The sequence below is a fragment of the Bubalus bubalis genome, chromosome 3, assembly GCF_019923935.1.
Source record: "Bubalus bubalis isolate 160015118507 breed Murrah chromosome 3, NDDB_SH_1, whole genome shotgun sequence".
NCBI classification, from domain to species: domain Eukaryota; kingdom Metazoa; phylum Chordata; class Mammalia; order Artiodactyla; family Bovidae; genus Bubalus; species Bubalus bubalis.
The window spans coordinates 92,055,214-92,077,745 of NC_059159.1; the positions used below are offsets into that span (position 1 = coordinate 92,055,214).

General features: G+C 38.9%; 1 protein-coding gene across 6 annotated transcripts in view; it reads left to right on the forward strand.

Moving 5' to 3' along the window:
* The window catches only part of FREM1 (FRAS1 related extracellular matrix 1), a 182,034-nt gene that overhangs the window by 109,135 nt on the left and 50,367 nt on the right, over nt 1-22,532 (forward strand). For 4 of the 6 annotated variants that reach the window (XM_044939843.2, XM_044939842.2, XM_044939841.2 and 1 more), the window contains exons 19-24: nt 468-664; nt 5,191-5,413; nt 6,563-6,707; nt 12,169-12,310; nt 15,102-15,297; nt 20,839-21,103. In XM_044939843.2, the coding sequence (XP_044795778.2) occupies nt 468-664; nt 5,191-5,413; nt 6,563-6,707; nt 12,169-12,310; nt 15,102-15,297; nt 20,839-21,103 (1,168 nt within the window). Of the gene's footprint in view, nt 1-467; nt 665-5,190; nt 5,414-6,562; nt 6,708-12,168; nt 12,311-15,101; nt 15,298-20,838; nt 21,104-22,532 lie in introns of those variants that run through there. The other 2 variants (XM_044939844.2, XM_044939845.2) reach the window with 2 other exon arrangements.

The window sequence follows — 22,532 nt, forward strand, 5'->3', positions numbered from 1 at the left end:
TGGGCTACAGCCCATGGGGTTGCAAAGAGCTGGAGACAGCTTAGTGATTAACAGGCAGACGATTGATGAACTCTTGATTTGCCTTTATATGAAAGAGATGGTTCCTTTCTTGTTCAAATATGACAAGAACTGCTCACTCTGGAGCACTGGTTTTAATCAAGGGAAGGTCTCTCTGACATTCATTCCAAATATGTGAATGATGGTCACAAAGTCCCTACATCCTAGTTAGCAGTTACAGCCTTTCTGTTCTTCATGCAAATTTTAATTCTTCCTTGTAATTTATGGATATGTTTTTATGTTGATGGGTATAGTCATTATAGAAGTCCCTGATGACCGATCCTTAGGTCAACTGCTGTGATCTCTTATTTGCTCTGCTGAGAAATAGGCTATTGGGTGAAGGATTAAGGACCAGTAGCATGGGAAAATATGTTTTTCTTATTTACCTGCTCCATTTTGGTGTGCTCTAGCTTCGTTTCAGTGGAAAGACATGAAGGCTTTACATATTAACTATGTGCAGTCCAGGCATCTGGGGATGGAACCAACGGCTGACAAGTTTGTGTTGTATGTCACGGATGGGAAGCGACGCTCCATGGAGATACCATTTTACATTATAATCAACGCTACAAATGATGAAGCTCCTGATTTTATAGTGCAGAATATTACTGTAAGAAAGAAATTTGAATTTTTAGTCTCTCTTTATCATTTTCTAATTTTTATTTTCACCTAATCTATTTACATTGGTCTTGTGCACTTAACACATCAAGTTAATGAGTAAAGAGGGCAGTAACCTATGTTATGTAATGCAATCACTTGATAAATATTTTTCTAATAGTAACGATGATGGTCATGATAATAATAATTGCTAACAGATAGCATCACATAGTTTATAGTTGTCTGTATATAGAATGCAGTACATGCTAATAGGTCCTGTTCTAAACCCTTTACATGTGTTCATACTGAATCCTCATAATAGGCTTTTAAAGTGACGGCATTATTATTGCCATGTAATAACTGCAATAAATGAGACTAAAAAGGTTAAGTTAGTGTCCCCAGATCACAGAGCTTGGCAGTAAGTAAAAAGTAGGGGATTTGCACCCTGGTGCTCTGATTCCATAGCATGCTACCTTAACCAGGGCTACAATAGCAAGGACTCTTAATTCACAAACTACAGGCATCTTTTTTATACAGCTGTTTATAAAGATATATGACAGGAAAAAAATACAATTTCAACCATTATTTTTGTGCAGTTTAAAAAGTCATTATATTATATAATAATATTTGTTAGTTTTATTTAAAAATTTAGACATAGCTAAAATAGCCTAGCATATCACTGCTGAGACAACTGTTGTCTTAAAAAAATAATATATGTGGTTAAACAAGTTAGAATGTTGTGAAACTTACACAGTGAACTATGAAATTCTCCCTCTTTAGCAATCCCTATGCATGGTCACTCCCCATCAGTTGAGTTTTCAGTAATTAATTTCCACAGAAGTAATTTGTGTCCATGCCAATGATATGTATGTATGTATGTATATGACTTTTCTGTATGTTTTCACCTACAAATCAGAGATCATTAATATACCCTCAGTTCAGTTCAGTTCAGTTCAGTCGCTCAGTCGTGTCCGACTCTTTGTGACCCCATGAATCGCAGCACGCCAGGCCTCCCTGTCCATCACCAACTCCCGGAGTTCACTCAAGCTCACGTCCATCAAGTCGGTGATGCCATCCAGCCATCTCATCCTCTGTCGTCCCTTTCTCCTCCTGCCCCCAAAGCCTCCCAGCATCAGAGTCTTTTCCAATGAGTCAACTCTTTGCATGAGGTGGCCAAAGTACTGGAGTTTCAGCTTTAGCATCATTCCTTCCAAAGAAATCCCGGGGCTGATCTCCTTCAGAATGGACTGGTTGGATCTCCTTGCAGTCCAAGGGACTCTCAAGAGTCTTCTCCAACACCACACTTCAAAAGCATCAATTCTTCGGTGCTCAGCTTTCTTCACAGTCCAACTCTCACATCCGTACATGACCACTGGAAAAACCATAGCCTTGACTAGACGGATTTTTGTTGGCAAAGTAATGTCTCTGCTTTTGATTGTGCTATCTAGGTTGGTCATAACTTTCCTTCCAAGGAGTAAGCGTCTTTTAATTTTATGGATACCCTACTTTCTACTTAAAAAAAAACCTTTGATTACTATACATTAATATTTTCATATAAGCATATAATTATTTTTAAACAATCCTAATTTTTATACAATTATTTAATCCAGATTTACTCATAACATATTCTGATTAAATGAATGAGTACTGGCTTTGGAATATGAGGGACTTGGTGTTGTTGTTTACTAGTCGTAGGGTTCTGGGTAAGTTATTTCTCTCCGTGTTTTTGTTTCCTCATCTGCAAAATGTGTATCAGATCTTCCTTTAGGATGGCCATGACTATCATGATGGTCAGGCACATTTTGCTGTTGTTCAGTTGCTAAGTCATGTCTTACTCTTTGCAACCCCATGGACTGTAGCACCCCAGGCTCCTCTGTCCTCCACTGTCTCCTGGAGTTTGCTTAAATTCATGTCCATTGAGTTGGTGATGCTATCTAACCATCTCCTTAGAAAATTCTTATTAAATAGGTGTCATTCATATTAGTCTTGTTACGTCTGTCATCTTTTTCCAGACATTGATCAAAGTTGCTTTGAAACCATCATTTTGCCTTATTTTTCACTAAAAATTATCAAATTCTAAATGCAAAAGTCTTTATTTGATTTTAATTTTCTGCCAAGTCTTAATGGTATATAACACTTAAAAGGATGAGACTTAAAAGTCTCAGGATGAGACTTAAGAGCCAGCTCCTGCCGTTCCTCTTCTGTTGGCACATGGATTTCTCCAGAGATCACTTCAGTAATTATGAGACAGAGAAGAAATTACAAATGACTCCTTCTATACCTACCTCTATTGTCTTGTATCTATCTCGGGTTGGAGTTTCTGAAATAATTAGGCCACTGGGAATTTGTCTCTTGCTCTTCTCTGAAAGTAATCATGCCTTTTTTCTCCCCTGTGGATTGCTTACAGAGGCTGTTGAAGAGTAACAAATATGGAGCCCCATGTGTTATTGGCAGAGCTGGCTTTAAGCTTCAAGTGATTTTTTAAAATAGTCATATGTATTTTGCTTTCTTGTGGAAAAGTGTATTTATTTTATAGCTAGCTGGGCTTCCATCACATTGTGTTGCAACTTGTAGCACAAAAAAATTGAGATTTTAAAGTTATTATAATCTATTTCAAGGCTGTCTACCAGTGAGTTTCTGTGTTTTATGTCTATTTATCTAAACCTTTTATTTATAATCTCAATAAATTATTGAATGTGCAAACAAGAATCTCACATTTTTTTGGATAAAATTTCCAAGTCATCTTTTGAATGAATTTACCATTTTGTAAATGGGAAAGGCTGCCATACCATGAGTCCAGGAGTCCCGAGCTTTATAGAGAAAGATGATTAGAACATCTTTTTTAGGTTGCTTTATTAAAGTTTTTGGAGAAAAATGCAAGTTAGTATCAAAGATGGTTCCCTCCTTCTATCACCGTGCATTAAATTATTATGCCATCTCAGTTTTTAAAATGTAGGCCAGATAAAAGGGAACCAGCATAATTTTAGCCTAAATGTCAGATATTATAATTCTTGTTATGTACATCCAAGTAGTTGTAGGAAGGCTCTTTTCAAAGTCCTTAAGAGAGGCTGAAGAGAGAGTATTTTCACAAGTCGAAAGCCCATGTCTTCTTCAAACGTAAAATGTCCACTCAGCCACAAAGACATTCTTGGATTCCTCCACCCTTTCCTACTTCTTGTTTATCTGTATTTAGTAGTGCTAGGTATTTTTTTCCTTGTCTTATAATTAATGATGAACAGGTCATCACAGTCTCATTTGGACTTTGATTCTTTAGAATATTCATATTCTTACAGTGATTCTATACGTGCCCAATAAGCACATGCTAAACTCATATACTCATATTATTTAGATCTTGCTGTATTTCACAGTAGGAAGCAGAAATACTTTTTTTTTTCTTTTTTTTTTTTCAATTCTATTTTATTTTTAGACTTTACATAACTGTATTAGTTTTGCCAAATATCAAAATGAATCCGCCACAGGTATACATGTGTTCCCCATCCCGAACCTCCCTCCCTCCTCCCTCCCCATTCCATCCCTCTGGGTCGTCCCAGTGCACCAGCCCCAAGCATCCAGTATCGTGCATCGAACCTGGACTGGCAACTCGTTTCATACATGATATTTTACATGTTTCAATGCCATTCTCCCAAATCTTCCCACCCTCTCCCTCTCTCACAGAGTCCATAAGACTGTTCTATACATCAGAAATACTTTTTTGTTCCCTTGCTATGAGAAAAAGAAGATGAAGATGACTAAGTACCATGTTAATGGTACAAATGTTTCTAAATAACTAGATCCTACATGAAATGAAAACCATTCAGTTCTCTTTATGCTTAAAGGATTATGAAACTTGAAGTGGGAAGGGGGGTTGTTCAGGCAAATTAGTGGTGTGAGGACAGAGAAGAGATCAGGGACCCAGCATTAAAATACATACTGTTGTGTATCCAGGAGGATCCTCTCAACTGTGGTTGACTGTAATTGAGATATAGCAGTGTTTGCTGCAATGACAAAAATTAAAAACACCTAACATCCCCCAGTGTGTATAGCAGATATTTATGCGATTTGTAAAGCAGAAAAAAAGAACTGTGAGAGCAGCAAGATTCAGAGGTTAAAATGGCAGGTTAGGACAGCCAGGGTCTACACCCAGTTTTACAACTGAACTCTGTGACTTCCAGAAAGCAAGCATCCTTTTGGTTGCTTTAGTCCCTGATCTTTGAATTATGAATCATATATATGAGATTAAATATAATATATATATATATATGTTTATATATATATCCTTAGTCCTTCATGGATAGGATAAAGTGCTTTGAAATCTTCAGAAAAATGCATGAGAAAGATGAGTAGATTTCTTATTGTCTTCTAAGGTCATTTTAAACTAGCAATTTCTTTTTAGGACTCATTACACACAAACCTCATGGAAAATTTGTGAGGATCTCTTAAAATTATTATAGGATATTTTAAAATTATTTTTTGAGCTTTTTGCCAAAAGAAAGACAGGTTTCATTTCACATGCAGCTGACTTCTCTTGTCTTTGTTTAGGTGTGTGAGGGTCAGATGAGAGAGCTGGATTCTTCCATCATCAGTGCTACTGACCGGGACATTCCCAAGAACCCCTTGCTGTTCAGTATCACTCACAAACCGCGTCATGGCCTCCTCATCAACAGGGCATTTAGCAGAAACTTTTTTCAATATAAGCAATCAGCCAACCCTGGCCAGAAGCATGAACTTGTGTACAACTTTTCCATGGAACTTCTCAAGAATGGTATATCATGTTTCATTTCAATTTGTTTGTTGTTGTTGATTTAATAATTTAACCCAGAAAAGATAGTAATAAATCACAGAAAGAGGAATTGAAGAAATGGCCTTTGCCTGTATTCATTTATCTCTCAAGGATTTTCTCTGGGCTCTGGATTAATGCAGAACATGAAGTCTCAGCTAGACAGAGTGGGTAATTGAAAAAGAATTAATATCTTTTCTTTCACCTTAAGAGCATCAGTAAAAATAATATTTGTGAATTTTAATATTTTATCCCAAGGTTTTAATCACATAATAAAAAAAATTCCTTTTTAAAACAATCAAGATTATGGAACTAAATTTGAAGAGATTTGTCTGTCAAAACCTCCACATTTGAAACAAATATAGAACAACCTATAATAACTCATTATTCTCTGAGGTGATAATGTGCTCTTTAAGGAAATGACACATTGAAATAGCAGCCTAAAGTATTTTTTCATTACCCTTTTTGAAAAATTGATCTTATCCCACTTGCTCATGTGCTCAGATGTATCCAACTCTTTGTGACCCTATGAAGTATAGCCTGCCAGGCTCCTCTGTCCATGTGATTTTTCAGGCAAGAATACTGGAGTATATTGCTGTTTCCTTCTCCAGGGGATCTTCCTGACCCAGGGATCAAACCTAAAACTCTGTCAAACTGTTTTCCAAAAGTAGCTGCATCATTTTACTTTTCTACCAGCTACATATGAAAGTTCCATTTTTTCCATATGAATGTTATATAGGCTTTAAAAATAGTTTTTTATTTAAGTTTTGATTCACCTAAAATTTATTTTGATTGTTGGCTTGAGATAGGGATCTAAATGCAAATTCCCCTAAGTAATGAACTAATTTTTTGTTTCATTTAGATACTGTCACCATTGTTCTCTTTCAGTTTATTGAATAATATATTTTTTCTCAATGACTTTAAGTAAGACCCTTATCAAATACTAACTTATTTAAATAGAAACTTTTAATGAACTAGGAGGGTACTCTTACTTTATAAAATAGTTTGATTTTACCTTATTGTGCTGATTAATGAGCTCACGCTAATAGCAATGCTTTGGAAATTATTTGTGACAGATTTTGAAATGGTTTAATCATAAGAAAGATTTACTTTCTCTTTTTTCCCTTTGTCCAGGAATGAGGTTGATGTATGTGCATGATGATTCAGAGAGTCTTGCTGATGACTTTACAATCCAGGTGTCAGACGGGAAACATAAGATACTTAAAACCATTTTTGTAGAGGTCACCCCAGTTAATGATGAGAAACCAATGCTGAGCAAGTAAGTTACCTGAAAAGAGTCCATTTGAGATTCTATAGGAAGTTCTAAGGTCTGGAATACCAGATGCAAGTGTAATGTATTTCCTCCAGAGAGAAGTCTTTAACAACTCCTGACTGTTGCAACTTTCCCACGGACTTAAGCACCTAGGACCTTCAGTGCAAATGTTAGTTAACATTACTCCTCCTTAAAATTTCTCAAATTGGCCTTTTAATTATTTGGTTTTCCTCTAAAAGTTCTATTTAGTTGTCAGTAATTCAAAATGACCATACATACAATACAGAATGAACAGTGTACTAAATATTTAAGCACATGCACATGTACACGTACACACAAACCAGAGAGTAATTAATAAATAAATTCAACTAAAGTGTGATCATACAACTGAAGACAGTCCTTACTGTGGGTTTGGTTAAGCTTTGAACTAAGAGTGGCCGAGGGAAATATATTGCCGTGATTTTTTTCACCTTCATATTTCATTGTCCTCCAGTCCTCTTCTGTGTTCCGTAGGGATCAATACCCTGTTGCCACCTGAGGTCAAGATGATCACCTTTTAAAAATTCTGTACTGATATTATTCATTGCAAACTTTCTCAGGAGCTGATCAGTTTGATCATAGCTACAAAGTCTTCATCAGTTATATATCTTTAGTTCCAGCCATTTATCTTATCATTGGCAACTGTAGAGAACTGTCCAAGGTCAAAACTTGAGGAAGCTCAACTCTTCTAAGGTCCTAGATGGAGGGAGTTGTGTGCGTCTTGGTACCTCTTTGACCATGTCAATGGTGTAGCATGATGGGCATTGAGTAGACAGTCTTAAGTTTTTATTAGGATGTGAACAACTTCTTAAAAGTGTGTAAGCTCCCAAAGTCTCCTCTACTTTACAGAAAAGAAACAAATCCCTTCCTTATCTTGCTGTTTCCTTATGGCCACTGAGGTCCTTGGAAAGCATTATGGGAAATGCTGGAGATAATTTTTTGGAGAGTTGCATCTCAGACATCAGATTGACTAAGAGTATTCAATAAGAAATTTTTGTGTGTATGTCCTTAGGATTTGTGTATTTATAAAAATTAAAAATTTTTTCAAATCGTGTTGATTTCTGGACTTATAACTCATCTTCCTTTTGAAACGTTTTTCCTTATTTAAGGAATAATTATTTGTTTAAATTTATTTTCATTGGATTATAGTTCCTTTACACTATTGTGTTCCCTGGTGGCCCAGATGGTAAAGAATCTGCCTACAGGAGACCCAGGTTTGCTTCCTGGGTTGGGAAGATCCCCTGGAGAAGGGAATGACTACCCACTCCAATATTCTTAACTGGAGAATACCATGGACAGATGAGCCTGGCAGTCTGCAGTCCATGGGGTCACAAAGAGTCAAATATGACTGAGTGACTAAAACTACTTTCTACTGTACAGCAAAATGAATCAGTGATACACATACTATTTCTGTATTTTCTAACTGGAATTTTGGATTAGTATAATCCTGATTTATAAAATTGAATATTTGAAAGATATTTTGGTAGTAAAGAGCCTCCTTTCTGATGACCTCACTTTATCTAAGAAAGAGGGAGAGAGATGAAAAATGATGTTTATTAAATGCTTTCTATACAACAGTGTGCTGGATTTGTTCACATATATTTATTTAAATCCCCACCAAAATTGTGTCAAGTAGCTATTGTTTTCTTCACTAAGATAACTGAACCCAGAAAAGTAAATGACTTAAGGCACTCATTCAGTCTTATCTGATTTACTATTTCTTGCTAGATTCTTGCCGTTAAACCTCCTGGCATAGCTTCATCTACAGAATCACCAAAGTTCCTTCAGCCCTGCTTTGAAGTTTCTCCTTTTTTTCCCTTCTGTTCTTTTCCCTTCCATATGTGTCCTTGAGCATATCGCCTCTTGCCTTCTCTCAGAACATGCTCCATTATTTTTTCTCAACTGCATCTTCCATCTCTTCCCTTTTCATTCCTTCTGCTAACAAGACACGGGGATATAGTTAATAGTGAAGGGAGCAAATTCTGGAGCCAAACTGTCTTGATTCAGCCACTTATGGGTAGTGTGATCTTGGGGGAAAAAGAATGTGAAAGTTCTGGTCTTCAGTCATGTTCAACTCTATGGACTGTAGCCCGCCAGGATCTTCTGTTCATGGAATTCTCCAGGCAAGAATACTGGAGTGGGTAACCATTCTCCTCTCCAGGGGATCTTCCTGACCCAGTGATCAAGCTCAGGTCTCCCATACTACAGGCAGATTCTTTACCATTTAAGCCACCAGGGAAGCCCAGATTTGATATTGAATGTATTATTTAACCTCTTGCTACCTCTTTGTCAACCTCTTTGTAAATGAGAGTAATAACAGTATCCTTTTCATGTGGTTGTTGAAGGGGTTCAATGAATTAAAATATGTAAAAGTATTTGAAAGGCTGGTTAGTACCTAGTAAGTTCTCATAAATGTCAGTTATCATCATTATTGCTAGCAGGTATCTTCGTTTTAGACTGCATTGATGACCCAGTCCCTCATTCATTTCAGTGCCAAACTGTTTGAAGAAATAGCTTGTGCTTGCTTCTTCCATTTCTGCCCACTGTCTCCAAATCTAATGGCTTTCCCACCAAATCTAATGGCTTTTCTCATCTGGCTGGACCTTGTTAGTGCATTTGACACCATTTCTTTGGTATTCTTTTTAGATGCTATAATCGGTGGTTTTGACTCATGGGGTTGAACCCCCTTAGCCTACATTTGATTCTAGTGATGGAATATGCCCTACACCTGTCCATACCCTCCTGAAGTACCTGTTGCTGCTGATGCTAAGTCGCTTCAGTCGTGTCCGACTGTGTGACCCCATAGACGGCAGCCCACCAGGCTCCCCCGTCCCTGGGATTCTCCAGGCAAGAACACTGGAGTGGGTTGCCATTTCCTTCTCCAGGGCATGAAAGTGAGAAGTGAAAGTGAAGTCGCTCAGTCGTGTCCGACTCTTAGCGACCCCATGGACTGCAGCCTACCAGGCTCCTCCATCCATGGGATTCTCCAGGCAAGAGTACTGGAGTGGGGTGCCATTGCCTTCTCTGAAAGTACCTGTAGTGCTCTGCTTTTCAGCCTCTGGGCAGCAGTGGCTCATTCAGCCCCTGTCCTGGCACAGGGGAAACACTTTGAGGACATTCTCCACCTGTGAGAGGTAGTAGATAATGTGAGGGTCCCAGCCTCCCATCCTTCAGAGGTAAAATTTGTGGCATTTTTGACGTGGCTCTTCAACAGATCCCCAGTAGGACTGAGTCCCATAGCAATCTTAACTGCTATGTTGTTGCCCTTTCCTCCTCCCCTCCCTCTCACTTGTTCTGAGGTCACTTCCCAAATAAATTACCTACACTGAGCCTTTGTCCCTTTCAGGGTAACACACTGTGACACACTTTCTTCTCTCTTGAACCCTCATTTTCTGACCATTTCTTTCTACCAGACTCTTTATCATCTTCATTGTATTGGGTTCCTGTTTCAGTTCATCTATTTCTATTAAAAACACCACTGGGAATTCCCTGGTGGTCCAACGGTTAGGACTCCATGCACTCACTGCCAGAGGCTGGAATTCAATACCTGGTCAGGGAACTAAGACCCACAAGATGTGAGGCCAAAAAAATAAATAAATAAATAAAATCACCACTAATCTCCATAAGTTCCAAACCACCATTCTAACCTCCTAGAATGATGTTGATCTTGGAGAGACAGCAATGAGTGTTCCTGAAGAAAGATCTTAGTCTCTTGCCCCAGAATTGAACCTGGGTAGCGTGGACGAAAATGAGGAATCCTCACCACTAGACAACAAGGGTCTAGAGGCTAGAAGCAAAGTGACTCTGGCTCTTATCCTCAGTGAAAAATGCATTTCTCAAGGAGGCCAAAACTGTAAAAACAGGTACAAAGTTTATTATCAGAGACACAGTATAGCATATGGGAGAGCACGAAGAGAATCGTTTTATGTGTTTAAGAGTGAAGCAAGGCAGAAATACACACCTGTAGAGAAAGAGTGTGTGTCCACCCTAATGAGGAGGAGTGCAGTAAGAGGGTGATTTTAAATCAGTAATATAGGACAGTACTTCCAGATCTTTGTTTACCTTTGGCTAATTATCTTGTTTCTTTTCCCATATGTGACCTGTTCAAGGATTCTCCCCAACATGTGTGTGCACCTTTTTACTAAGATGGATTCACTGCAGATGCTTGTGGGTACATGTTCACACAGTTGGTGCCCCCTGCCTTTTGACCACCAAGGAGTCTTCCTGCATTTGTGCAGAGAAGTTTTCCTTGACCTCGGGATTGGTCCTCTTGTCTCTTTACTTCAGCAGCGCTCAGCTTCTGCCACTAGCTTTGTCCTTGGAGTGTCTAGGTGAGAACAAAACTGCAAGTTTACTCCAGTTGACAAACAGCAGCTGTTCAGCCCAGGGGCCTATCTATCTCCTACCTCAATGGTATTATAGTCTCTTATAAAGAGGAAAGCAAAAGTTGCCTCCTACTACCAGGGAAGATGTCAGTTCCGAGGAGGCAAGAGAAACCTAGTAAGGTTAGAACTGAGGTGTTTGGGCTTTGACTTCTCAGCAGAGGACTGGAAAGCTGTTGAGAATGGTCAGTTTGCTACAAAAATGTCCTTGATCTTAATCCCAAGGAAACTTCCCAGTTTTTCTCAGAAACAAAGTTGTCCCAGTTAGTTCTTGTGTGATGACCAAAACCAAGAACAAAAAACAACAGGTGGAAAGAAATCCCTTCTTTACTTTGGTGAGACCAGGGAAAATGGCAATATTGGCTGTGAAGGTGGTCACCCTTTACAGGACACATGAAAGCACAGTAGTGGTTTCTATGGTGGAAGTAACAGCTGCTCCCTGCCCCAGCCTTCTCTTCAAGAAGCCAGGAGTTGACCAGGTAGCTGTGGCGCTTGGAAAAGATGAATTGCTGTGAAAATAATGCTAGTTACCCAGAAGATTATCAAGGAGAAAGAGTAATGTAGAGGGCTACAGATTGCCTAAAGATCACCAAATTCATAAGGGTCTATCATAAAGGGTACTAGAATACCTGTGAGTAAGTCATTTCATCTTTTTAAGTTTCTGTCTGTAAAATTAGAAGGAGAATACCTAGCCCACTAACTTCACGGAGCTGTTGTTATATTCCTATCAAATAAAATTTTGGAAAAATATCAGTTTATAAAATACGTTTTAATATAAAATTATAAAGTTCTATACATGTAAACAGGAGTAAGTAATTACCTCGTGCCATGCTCATCAATCCTGGCTAAATATTTCCAGGACTTTCACAGGTAAGGTGAAATGAGAGCTTGTTTCACAAGACTGACTCACCATTTTTAGCACTTTGGAGACTGAAAATCATTCCCTAATTTTTGAAGGCTGAGCACTATAATAGTCATTATGAGTGTCCCCTGTTAAAGCAATGTCTTCTGTTTCGGTATCAACCCAGATATCTTCTTTTTTACAGGAAGGCTGAAATTACAATGAATATGGGAGAAACTCGTATTATTTCTAGTGCTGTTCTCTCAGCCATAGATGAAGACTCACCCAGGGAGAAGATTTACTATATATTTGAAAGAATTCCCCAAAATGGGCAACTTCAACTTAAGGTTGGTCGCCTTTTTTTATTTTTCAGATTGACTGTGAACAGGTTTAAATTTTTTCAATGCACAGATTTGCATAACTTAATTTATTCTGTCATAATCATATTTTGCCCAAAAGTAGAAATTTTAATTTTCCTATTTTGGAGTGAACTCACACTATTCTAAATTTACTTACTCATTTCAGGGTAAATTCAACCAAAATCAAGGTTTTTCACTGCTCATTTCTCCTTAGGATTGTACCTAAATTGGAGGATAGGAAGTTACTGGGGAAAGCAAGTTGTCTAGTTTCTGATGAGAATCAGGCATACTTTGAGATATCTTTATTTCCATCAGATTTTTATTTTAAAAAATAGGCTTTATTTTTTAGAGCAGTTGTGAATATCAACAAACTGATTCTAAAGCTTATCTGCAGAGGCAAAATACCCAGGATAGCTGACACAATATAGAAGAATGAAATTAAAGGACTGACACTACCTGACTTCAAGACTGACTTTATAACTACAGTTATCCAGACAGCGTATGTTTGGTACAGGAATAAACAAATAGATCAATGGAACAGAATGAAAGTAAAAGTGAAGTCGCTCAGTTGTGTCCGACTGTTCTGACCCTATGAACTACATGTAGCCTGCCAGGCTCCTCCATCCAATGGAATTCTCCAGGCAACAATACTGGAGTGGGTTGTCATTTCCTTCTCCAGGGGATCTTTGCGACCCAGGGATCGAACTCGGTCTGCCACACTGCAGGCAGACTCTTTACCATCTGAGCCACCAAGGCATCAGAAATCTCTATTTCTGAGAGTTCAGAAATAGACCCACACAAGTATGGCAAACCGATTTTGACCAAGCAGTGGAGAAAAGATAGTCTTTTAACAAATGGTGCTCACCAGACTAGTTCAGACTTTGTATGTGATGCCCAAGGATCAACTCAATACAAATTACAGATCTGTCACTTGAGAAGGTTACTCGAGTAACTCGTCAAAATGTCTATGTGATTATTTGAATGCTTAATGTTTAATAAAATGTAGACACAGCCTGAGAATAGCAGCAAGGATTTATTCTGTGGGTAACAGCTTGATTGTCTTAGATTGTGGGCACCATAGAGAATCGAAGTGAAGAGAAATCACTGATTTAAGCTGAGGTGCAGCTGTGGCCTTATTTCATTTCAGAGAGTAATGAAGCAGAAATGCAGTGAGAGCTCACACATTTGGGTGGCATGGGAGCAAATGTGTTTTTGGTTATGTAAAAATCCAGATGGGTCCAGGTTCCCAATATGGCGCCATAGAGTGCTCTCCCAGCTCCCTAGGGGTTCTCCAAGTCTCTCCAAGACCAGGGAGCCGGCCTCCTGGACTTTCTTATGCATCTTTGTTTTCTTGTTGACTTTCTTGCGTTTTACCCCCATTGAGTCCAACTCTTATTTTCTTCCTCTTTGGGGGCTTGCAGATGGATTTTGTCAAGTCATAGCTCACACTTGGGAATGCAAGTAGGGAATTAGATGGAGATGAGGGAAAGCAAAAGGTATCTTCTTGTGTATTTACTTTCTGGGAAAAGACCATAAAGAAAAAAGTTACATAGATTACAGGCTGTCAGGTTTAAAACCTGAAAGAGTGTCTGCTTTAAAAATTAAATTTTCAAATAAACCTTATAATACAAACAAACAATGAACCTAATTATTAGAACATAATTAACTTTCACCCAGTGAGAACTGGGGCAGAGCATACCTATGTGTAAATATCAGCTGGACATAACCATTAAAGAGGAGGGAATTTTATCAAATAGAGTGACAAAAGCAAGTGGTAACACGGTGATGGGGAGAGGAGGGCATGTGAAATAATGTGTCAAAGGAAATAAAAAACAAATGTTTAAATTTCTGTTATAGTCTCTTAAAACATAGGAAAAGCACTTGATAATATCATACAGTAAATTTTTAAGATGACATTTTTCTTTTATTATGTCATTACTTTTATAAGCCACTCTTAGGGAAAGCTGTACATCTTAAGAGAATAACAACAGAATTATTAATCAGAGACAGATTTATTATTACTGTATTTTCTAATACTCTCAATTGTTCTCCCTCAGCAGAAAGACCTCTTTTCATTGAAAATGCCACAATTTCTGCACTGAGTTCTGTATAGAATATATGCTTAACTAATGCTGGGTTATTTTAGACGAGTATAATTAACAGTACATATATGCTATTTGTAGTTATTTTTGTGCTGACTCAGGATATAAATGTAGGGAGTAATAGAAGTTTTGATCATTTTCTTTGGTCTTTAGGAAACCTGAAAAACATAGGGACAGTAAATACACCCATTCTATTTGTGCTTTATCTACTTCAGATAACTCCAGTGACAAACTGGTTTGAAATACAGGTTTTATTAATTGAACAATGGTATGATCTAAATGATCTAAAAAGAAAAAAGGAAATCCCAAGTGAAACACATTTAATTTTTAAAGAATCAATTCCAACAGCTCAATTACCCACCTGCTCTCATCAACTGAAATATTTAATCAGCTATGATGGCTTATGATAAATACCTTAGTAGCACTGCAGTTGAATTGCCACATGACTTTGCCAAAAATTCTTTGCTTAGAGCTAGCTTTTTTCCCAAGGTCTGAAATTATTTTAATACATTAATTTCAATGGAAAATATGAGGTAGAATGGCAAAATAATGGAATCTGGGGTTTCCCTGAAATATCGTTTATATTGGAAGTTTTCAGAGGATGTGGAAGATGTTCACTAACACACCTTGGGAGGCGGGGGAAACCTGGGCCGCTGACTGATTCTGGCATCTTTCAGATAGGGAGGGACTGGGTCCCTCTGTACCCTGGCATGAAATGCACTCAGGAAGAAGTGGATTTGAACTTGCTGAGATATACACACACTGGGGCCATGGACTCCAAGAACCAAGACAGCTTCACCTTCCACCTCTGGGACGGCGACAACAGGTCACCGGCATTTGACTGTCACATCACCATCAAGGATACGGGGAGAGGTAAAGCATCTCTGTCAGGCTGTATCGGGACGAACTCGTACAGCAGACGCGCGCTGCTGTAAACCTCTCCCATCTTCTCTCCCTCTCTTCCTCCTTCCCTCCTTTCCTTTCTCCCTTCCATCTTTAGACTTGAAATTCCATCCGTTATGATTTGATCTGTGGGCTCCTCACTTGTTTCCCCTGGTTTACAAGAGTAGCCAATTCATGTGTTAGTTTCAGTATTTCAAAGAGCCCATTAAAAATCCCGCCTTGTCTGCAATATGGCTGCACAGGTTACTTTAATTGTCAATGTTTTATGCTTTAAGGAAAATTTTACAAATCAATGCACCAACCCTAGTTTTATCTTCAGGAATTGAATGATTACTTAAAAACAGAATTTGAAAGGGAAAAGATTTCCAATACAGTAATGATAAAGGAAATATAAATGAATGTATTTTTTAAAAATTTAAAATAATACAAAGAAATTTTGTTGTTGAAAAGGTTGAAAGTTGTTACTCTTTTCACTTTGGAAGTGCTAACACATACTCTTTAGGGATGAGGGAAAATGCTGTAAGATAATAAGCTTTTCTCTTAAAAAAAATTTTTTTTTATTTTGTATTTATTTGGCTGCACCAGGTCTTTGTTGGAACATGCAGGCAGGATCTTTAATTGCGGCAGGCGAACTCTCAGATGCAGCATGTAGGATCTAGTTCCTTGATCAAGGATTGAACCGAGGTCCCCTGAATTGGGAGTACAGAGTCTTAGCCACTGGGCCACCAGGGAAGTCCTGATAGTAAGCTTCTCTTGAATTAATTAAGCAGACCATTTGCATGATGGGACTCAACAGCACATAAATGGCAGAAGGAGGAGAGCAAAAAAAGTACTGAAAGCTCAGTAAGGGAGCGAGTAGGTCTTTGATTCTCAACTGTTACTACTGCACACTTTCGCTTAGAGCTTGTGTGAGGAGAGTAAAGATCCTATCTCATTCATCTGTATAGTCCAAGATCTATATAATCTCAGGACCAAGCGAAGTCTCAGATCCTTAGTACATGCTTGATTGACAGATTAACAGAATGCTTTTTTTTTTTTTGCCTTGGCTGCCAGAAAGCTCAGAGCTAAATTAAATTGGATGCTTAGGTACAGTAAAAGTTTTACTTCATGTATGTGGTAAAATTACAGCTGTCCTGAATTTTTTAAAACAAATTTTAATCCAGATTGACTGATTTGGATATTTTTTTTGAAGGGGAAGACTATATATTTTATTTGCTTATTTTCTTGATGATACATAATAAGTTCATGTTACTGTACACATTTATTTCTCTTTGTAAAAGTAAGACTACATTCTTCATAAATACTTGTCCAGGCAAAATGTAATGCAAGTGAAGTATCTGGGCAGACAACATATGTATTTGGGCAGCAGACTGTCCTGTCATTCTTAGCATGGTGCATTCCCTGGGGAGCACCGAAGTATTCTGTTCCATGCACCCACCTGGGGATTCTTTCTATCCAGGGGCTTCTTTGTCTCTGAAGGCCTCGGAGTCACTTTGAGAATGAGATGTGGATGACAGTGGACTTCCCACACGGTGCAGTTGTAAAGAATCCTGCTGCCAGTGCAGGAGATGCAAGAGACATGGGTTTGGCCCCTGGATCAGGAAGATCCCTTGGAGGAAGAAATGGCAACGCACTCCAGTATTCTTGCCAGGAGAATCCCATGGACAGTGGAGCCTAGCGGGCTACAGTCCATGGGGTTTCAAAGAGTTGGACACGGCTGTGCATGCACACATGGGTATGTGAAGGAAAATGGGAGAATTTCACGGGCTAGGCTTGGAGGTAGGGTACTTGCCCTTTGTACATCCTGGTGGCTGAATCACCTTAAGGAGTCTGGGCAGTGGAAACTGGAACAGTACATCCAGAAGAAAAAGTACTGAGGCTAGTGAGGTCCTCCCTAGCCTCTGCTACAAGTGGCATGTGATTATTTTCTAAAAGGATTTGTGAAAACTTAATCAAGTAGATACAGTAACCTGTTGAAACTTTCAGTAGTTCAGAAGCTTTTTTTAAAATTTGGTGGTATTTTTTATCTCTGTACAGAATCCTATCCTTCCTTCTTTCCTCCTCCTTCTTCACTGCTTTGGTTTTTTCCCTTCCTTCCTTCTTTTGGAGGAAATTTTCTTAGGTTACAGTATAACTTTATAATCAGAATTGTTCATCTCTAAATGAAATTATACTGAATTGTTAGACTAAATCAGGCCCTAACATTAGCATATTTGAACACTTTTTGGGAGCCATTATAAATAACATTATGCTTTCCCGTTGTGCCGTGACTTCTGATTTGCACGGTGGCAGAAATGACTCGGACATCTTTGAGAGACGTTTAGAAGGACATTGCCTATAGTTGACCCTCATCCATACTCTGACTAATGTGAAAAACAGTGCTGAAAAACTGGGTTCAGGCCAAACCTAGATATTTTTCCTCCTCTCAGTTCTATCTTCTGCTCTTCATCCTGTGGGTGAATTTTATTTCCTGGCTTTGTTCATTCCTCTTTCTTCTTTGATGTATTCATCTTAACTCCCTCAGAAGCATCTGCAGCTCAGGTTTTGATGTAGAATTAGGTTGACTGTTGATTCTACATTGAACTTAAGTTGCGTTTTGAGTTAAAAAGCATAATATTTAAAAAAGACTAATTTGATCATCTAAAACAGCATTTCCCAGTCATGGCAATATCAATATTTTGGGATACGTAAGTCTTTGTTTTGCACTATAGAATTTTTAGCAGCAGAAAACAAAGAAGAAGAGTCTCTTGATGGAAGTAAAAGAGGAGAGTGAAAAACTTGGCTTAAAACTCAACATTTAGAAAACTAAGATCATGGCATCTGGTCCCATCACTTCATGGCAAATAGATGGGGAAACAATGGAAGCAGTGAGAGACTTTTTTGGGGGTGTGGGCTCCAAAATCACTGCAGATGGTGACTGTAGCCATGAAATTAGAAGACGCTTGCTCCTTGGAAGAAGAGCTATTAACCTAGACAGCATATTAAAAAAGAGAGACATTACTTTGTCAACAAATGTCTGTCTAATCAAAGCTGTGGTTTTTCCAGTAGTCATGTATAGATATGAGAATTGGACTATAAAGAAAGCTGAGCACCACAGAATTGATGCTTTTGAACTGTGATGTTGCAGAAGACTCTTGAGACTCCCTTGGACTGCAAGGAGATCCAACCAGTCATTCCTAAAGAAATCAGTCTTGAATATTCATTGGAAGGACTAATGCTGAAGCTGAAACTCCAATACTTTGGCCAACTGACATGAAGAACTGACTCATTGAAAAAGACCCTGGATTCTGGGAAAGACTGAAGGCGGGAGGAGAAGGGGACAACAGAGGATGAGATGGTTCGATGGCATCCTGATTCAATGGACATGAGTTTGAGTAAGCTCCAGGAGTTGGTGATGGACAGGGAAGCCTGGCATGCTGCAATCCATGGGGTCACAAAGAGTTGGACACGACTGAGAGACTGAACTGAGCTGAACTGGTCTTTACCTATTAGAAGTTAGTCATTGTTCAGTTGCCAAATTGTGTCCAACTCTTTGCGACCCCGTGGACTACAGCATGCCAGGCTTCTCTGTCCATCAACAACTCCCAGAGCTTGCTCAAACTTATGTCCTTTGAGTTGGTAATGCCACTGAACCATTTCATCATCTGCCATCTCCTTCTCCTGCCTTCAATCTTTCCCAGCATCAGGGTCTTTTCCAGTATTAAAGAGAATAAACAAAAATAGTGAAATGTTTGAGTGTGTGCTCTTGGGTCAGATGGCTTGGGTATAAATTCTAGCTCTATATTTCCTCATTGTATAATCATTTCCAAGTTGGTAACATTTGTACACCTTAGTTTCCTCATTTATAGCCTAGACACATGGCAATGGCTAATCACAGTGTTGGTGTAAAGTTTTAAAAGTCTTTCTGCCTTACTTAGCACAAAGTTGAAACTCAAGGGTATTTTAATTATGATAATTTTTTTATGAACCTCAGGTGAACAAAATTTGATATAACCTTTAGTTTATGAAGCTCTGTATCCTTTGTGTGTGATCAACTTCTTTGCTCATTCAGACACTCACTCATACAGTCTTTTAAATACACATAACAGCACCTGTGCAGCCACCATACATACAAGAACTGGAATATTAACAGTATCAGAATCTACCTATCTACCCGTTCCATCCTCCAGAGAAAACCACCATCCTGAATTTTGCGTTAAGTTTATTACTTTGGTTTGTAGTTCTCTGGGACTTGCTCACTCAACTGATACATGTTAATAAGCTACATCTGTGTGACTGCATGTAGCTGTAGTGCATTCATTTTGCTACTCTGCGAAATTCAACTGTGTGAATAGGCCACAGCTTGTTTATCCATTCACCTTCTGAAAAGGCATCTGGGTTGTCTCCAGTGTTTTCAGCTACAAACAGAGCTGCCGTGACCTTTCTAGCACAGACCTCCTGGGTACAAGTGCACATGTTTCTCTCCAGCACACCACTGGAGTGGCATCACTGGGTCAAGGCATATGTGAGTATCCAAGTCTTTACAAAATAATTCTAGGTTGTGTACCAGTTTACGCTCTGACTAGAACTGTATGCAAGATTCTACATCCTCTTCAACACTTGTTGTCTTCAGCTGTCCACATCTTGCCCTATCAGAGCGATATGAGATGGCAATTTATTGTGATCTTGATCTGTAGTTCCCTGACTATTCATGAGAATGAGCATATCTTGCATTTTTATTGGCCTTATGTGTTGCCCCTTCTCTGTGATATCTGCTCATGTCTTTGGCCAAATTCTTTGATTGGTCTCAGTCATAGAAACCTTACTATATTATATTAGGGTTGTTCTTTTTTTTTGTCACTTCTTAAGTATTTTTTTATTGGAGTATAATTGCTTTACAGTGTTGTGTTAGTTTCTGCTCTACAACAGTGTGAACCCCCTCTATGTGTCCATGTGTACATATATCCTCTCCCTCTTGGACCTCCTTCCCAGCAACACCCCCTCCATCCCACCCATCTAGGTCATCACAGAGCACCGTGCTAAGTTCCCTGTGCCATACAACAGCTTCCCCACTAGCTATGTTTTACACATGGTAGTGTATGGGCTTTCCAGGTAGCTCAGTGGTAAAGAATCCACCTGCCAATGCAGGAGACACAGGAGATGCAGGTTCAATCCTTGGGTTGGGAAGACCCCTGAAGGAGGAAATGGCAACCCACTCCAGTATTCTTGCCTGGAGAATCCCATAGACAGTGGAGCCTGGCAGGCTACAGTCCATAGCGTTGCACAAAGTCAGACACTGCTGAGCACCTGAGCACACATGCCTATGCGTGTTTGTATGTCAAACCTAATCTCCCAGTTCATCCCTCTCTCCGCTGCCCCTCATGTCAGCACATCTGTTCTCTACATCTCTGTCTCTATTCTTACTTATCCTAGAATTGAGATTTTGATTTCTGCAGTTTGGCCTTTGCTTTTTACCTTCACTATGGATGTTTTATTTTTCAAATTTTGACCACCATCTCTTCTGCCACACAGGTGATATTGTCATCCTGGCAAAACCACTTGTGGTGTCTAAAGGTGACAGAGGTTTCCTGACAACCACCACTCTCCTTGCTGTGGATGGAACAGACAAGCCCGAGGAACTTCTCTACGTCATCACCTCCCCGCCGCAATTTGGCCAGGTTGAGTACGTCCGCTATCCTGGGGTCCCCATTACAAGCTTCAGCCAAATGGATATAGCAGGACAGACGGTCTGCTATGTAGCTAAGAGCACGACAGCTGTCCACAGAGACACGTTCAGGTGAGCCCTGAGGAAACTTTTCAGAACACCTTCTTTGAATGAATGCTTAGAAAGACAAAGGCAGGGAAAAATATGTCCTTTTCCAGCTCGGGTATAAATCTGCTCTTCATCCACTGCCTCGGTGGATGAGAGAGAAGGGTGCATAATTAAATTAACAGTAGTAGCCAGGCAAGAAATTAGGGCTTGTTTTTTAAAAATAAACACCTAAGCAAATCTCCATGCAAGCTGTTCAGTGAAGAGACATGTGAAGACCTGAGGATCTCCAGTAATGAGAGATGTGGCAAAGTAATTTACCTCTTCATTTGAGTCTGTTTTTCTATCCAAGGAAAAGAAATTTGCTAGTAAACATTTGGCATAAGCAGACAGTGCCTTTTGATACAATGTGTTTGGGTAACTATATCATAAATCATGTTGTCATAAAGTGGATCATATTTCCCCATAGAAACAGTGTTATAATTGGGGGCTGTGCACCTGTTCAAGGATTCTGTATCAAATAAATCACTGGGAGGAATAACAATCTGTTGAAAAGGCAAAGATACAACATTAATGAAAGTCTACATTCATTTAAAATACTGAAATCTGTTTCCAGTCACATAAAGCAAGAAAAACTCTAGAGGGTCTATCCTTTAGCAGTTATCAAAACTGGCTGAACTTGGGGTTCTTGATAGAAATACAGATTCCCAGGGTTGGGTTGAGAACCCAGAAATCCTGGACCAGCCTTTGGGGGACCTTGGTACACATCTAACCCTGAATTTTCCAATTAAGAAAGAGGCTCTGAGAGCATTGATTTATCTTCCATACACACAGGGCTTCTGTTCTCCACTATGATTTTTGTCATGTCAGAATGCAACCTTCAAAAGAATGCTATAAAATAACACAACTGTAGCAGACTCCTATGTTATTTGACAGGCTCCCATAAACTATCAAGTACACGGATAACCCATGTCCAAATGCCACTCTCCTCTATCCTATATCTTATCTAATTCAGTATGTCTGCTATGATAAACAATGTTTAAATGTCGATAAAGATTATTTTGCTTGCCTTTTTGGTATTTGGAATGATGATTTGAAAAGATGAGTTGTATAGTTAGGTAAAAAAATCCAGGGAAGTGTAGACTAATACCTCCTTTTTTCTTTAGACAAATGTTCTTAACAAGCAGATAATCATTTGGTGGCTCACTTTCTTAATACCAACTCAGTGCTTGAGTGTTGCTAGGTGTTAACTAAAACATCAGAAGTAGGGATTACTTTTCACACTGATTCCTTGGCTTGGGATACGGTACAGAGTCACGAAAGCACGAAACTGGGGTCAGTTCTGTGCTTTCATGACCCACATCTCTGGTTTTCCTCAAGTCATTCCTTCTCCTGAGCTCCTATAAACGCTTCTGTGAAAAGGAATGATGCTCATAGTGGCTATGTCAGAGTTGTT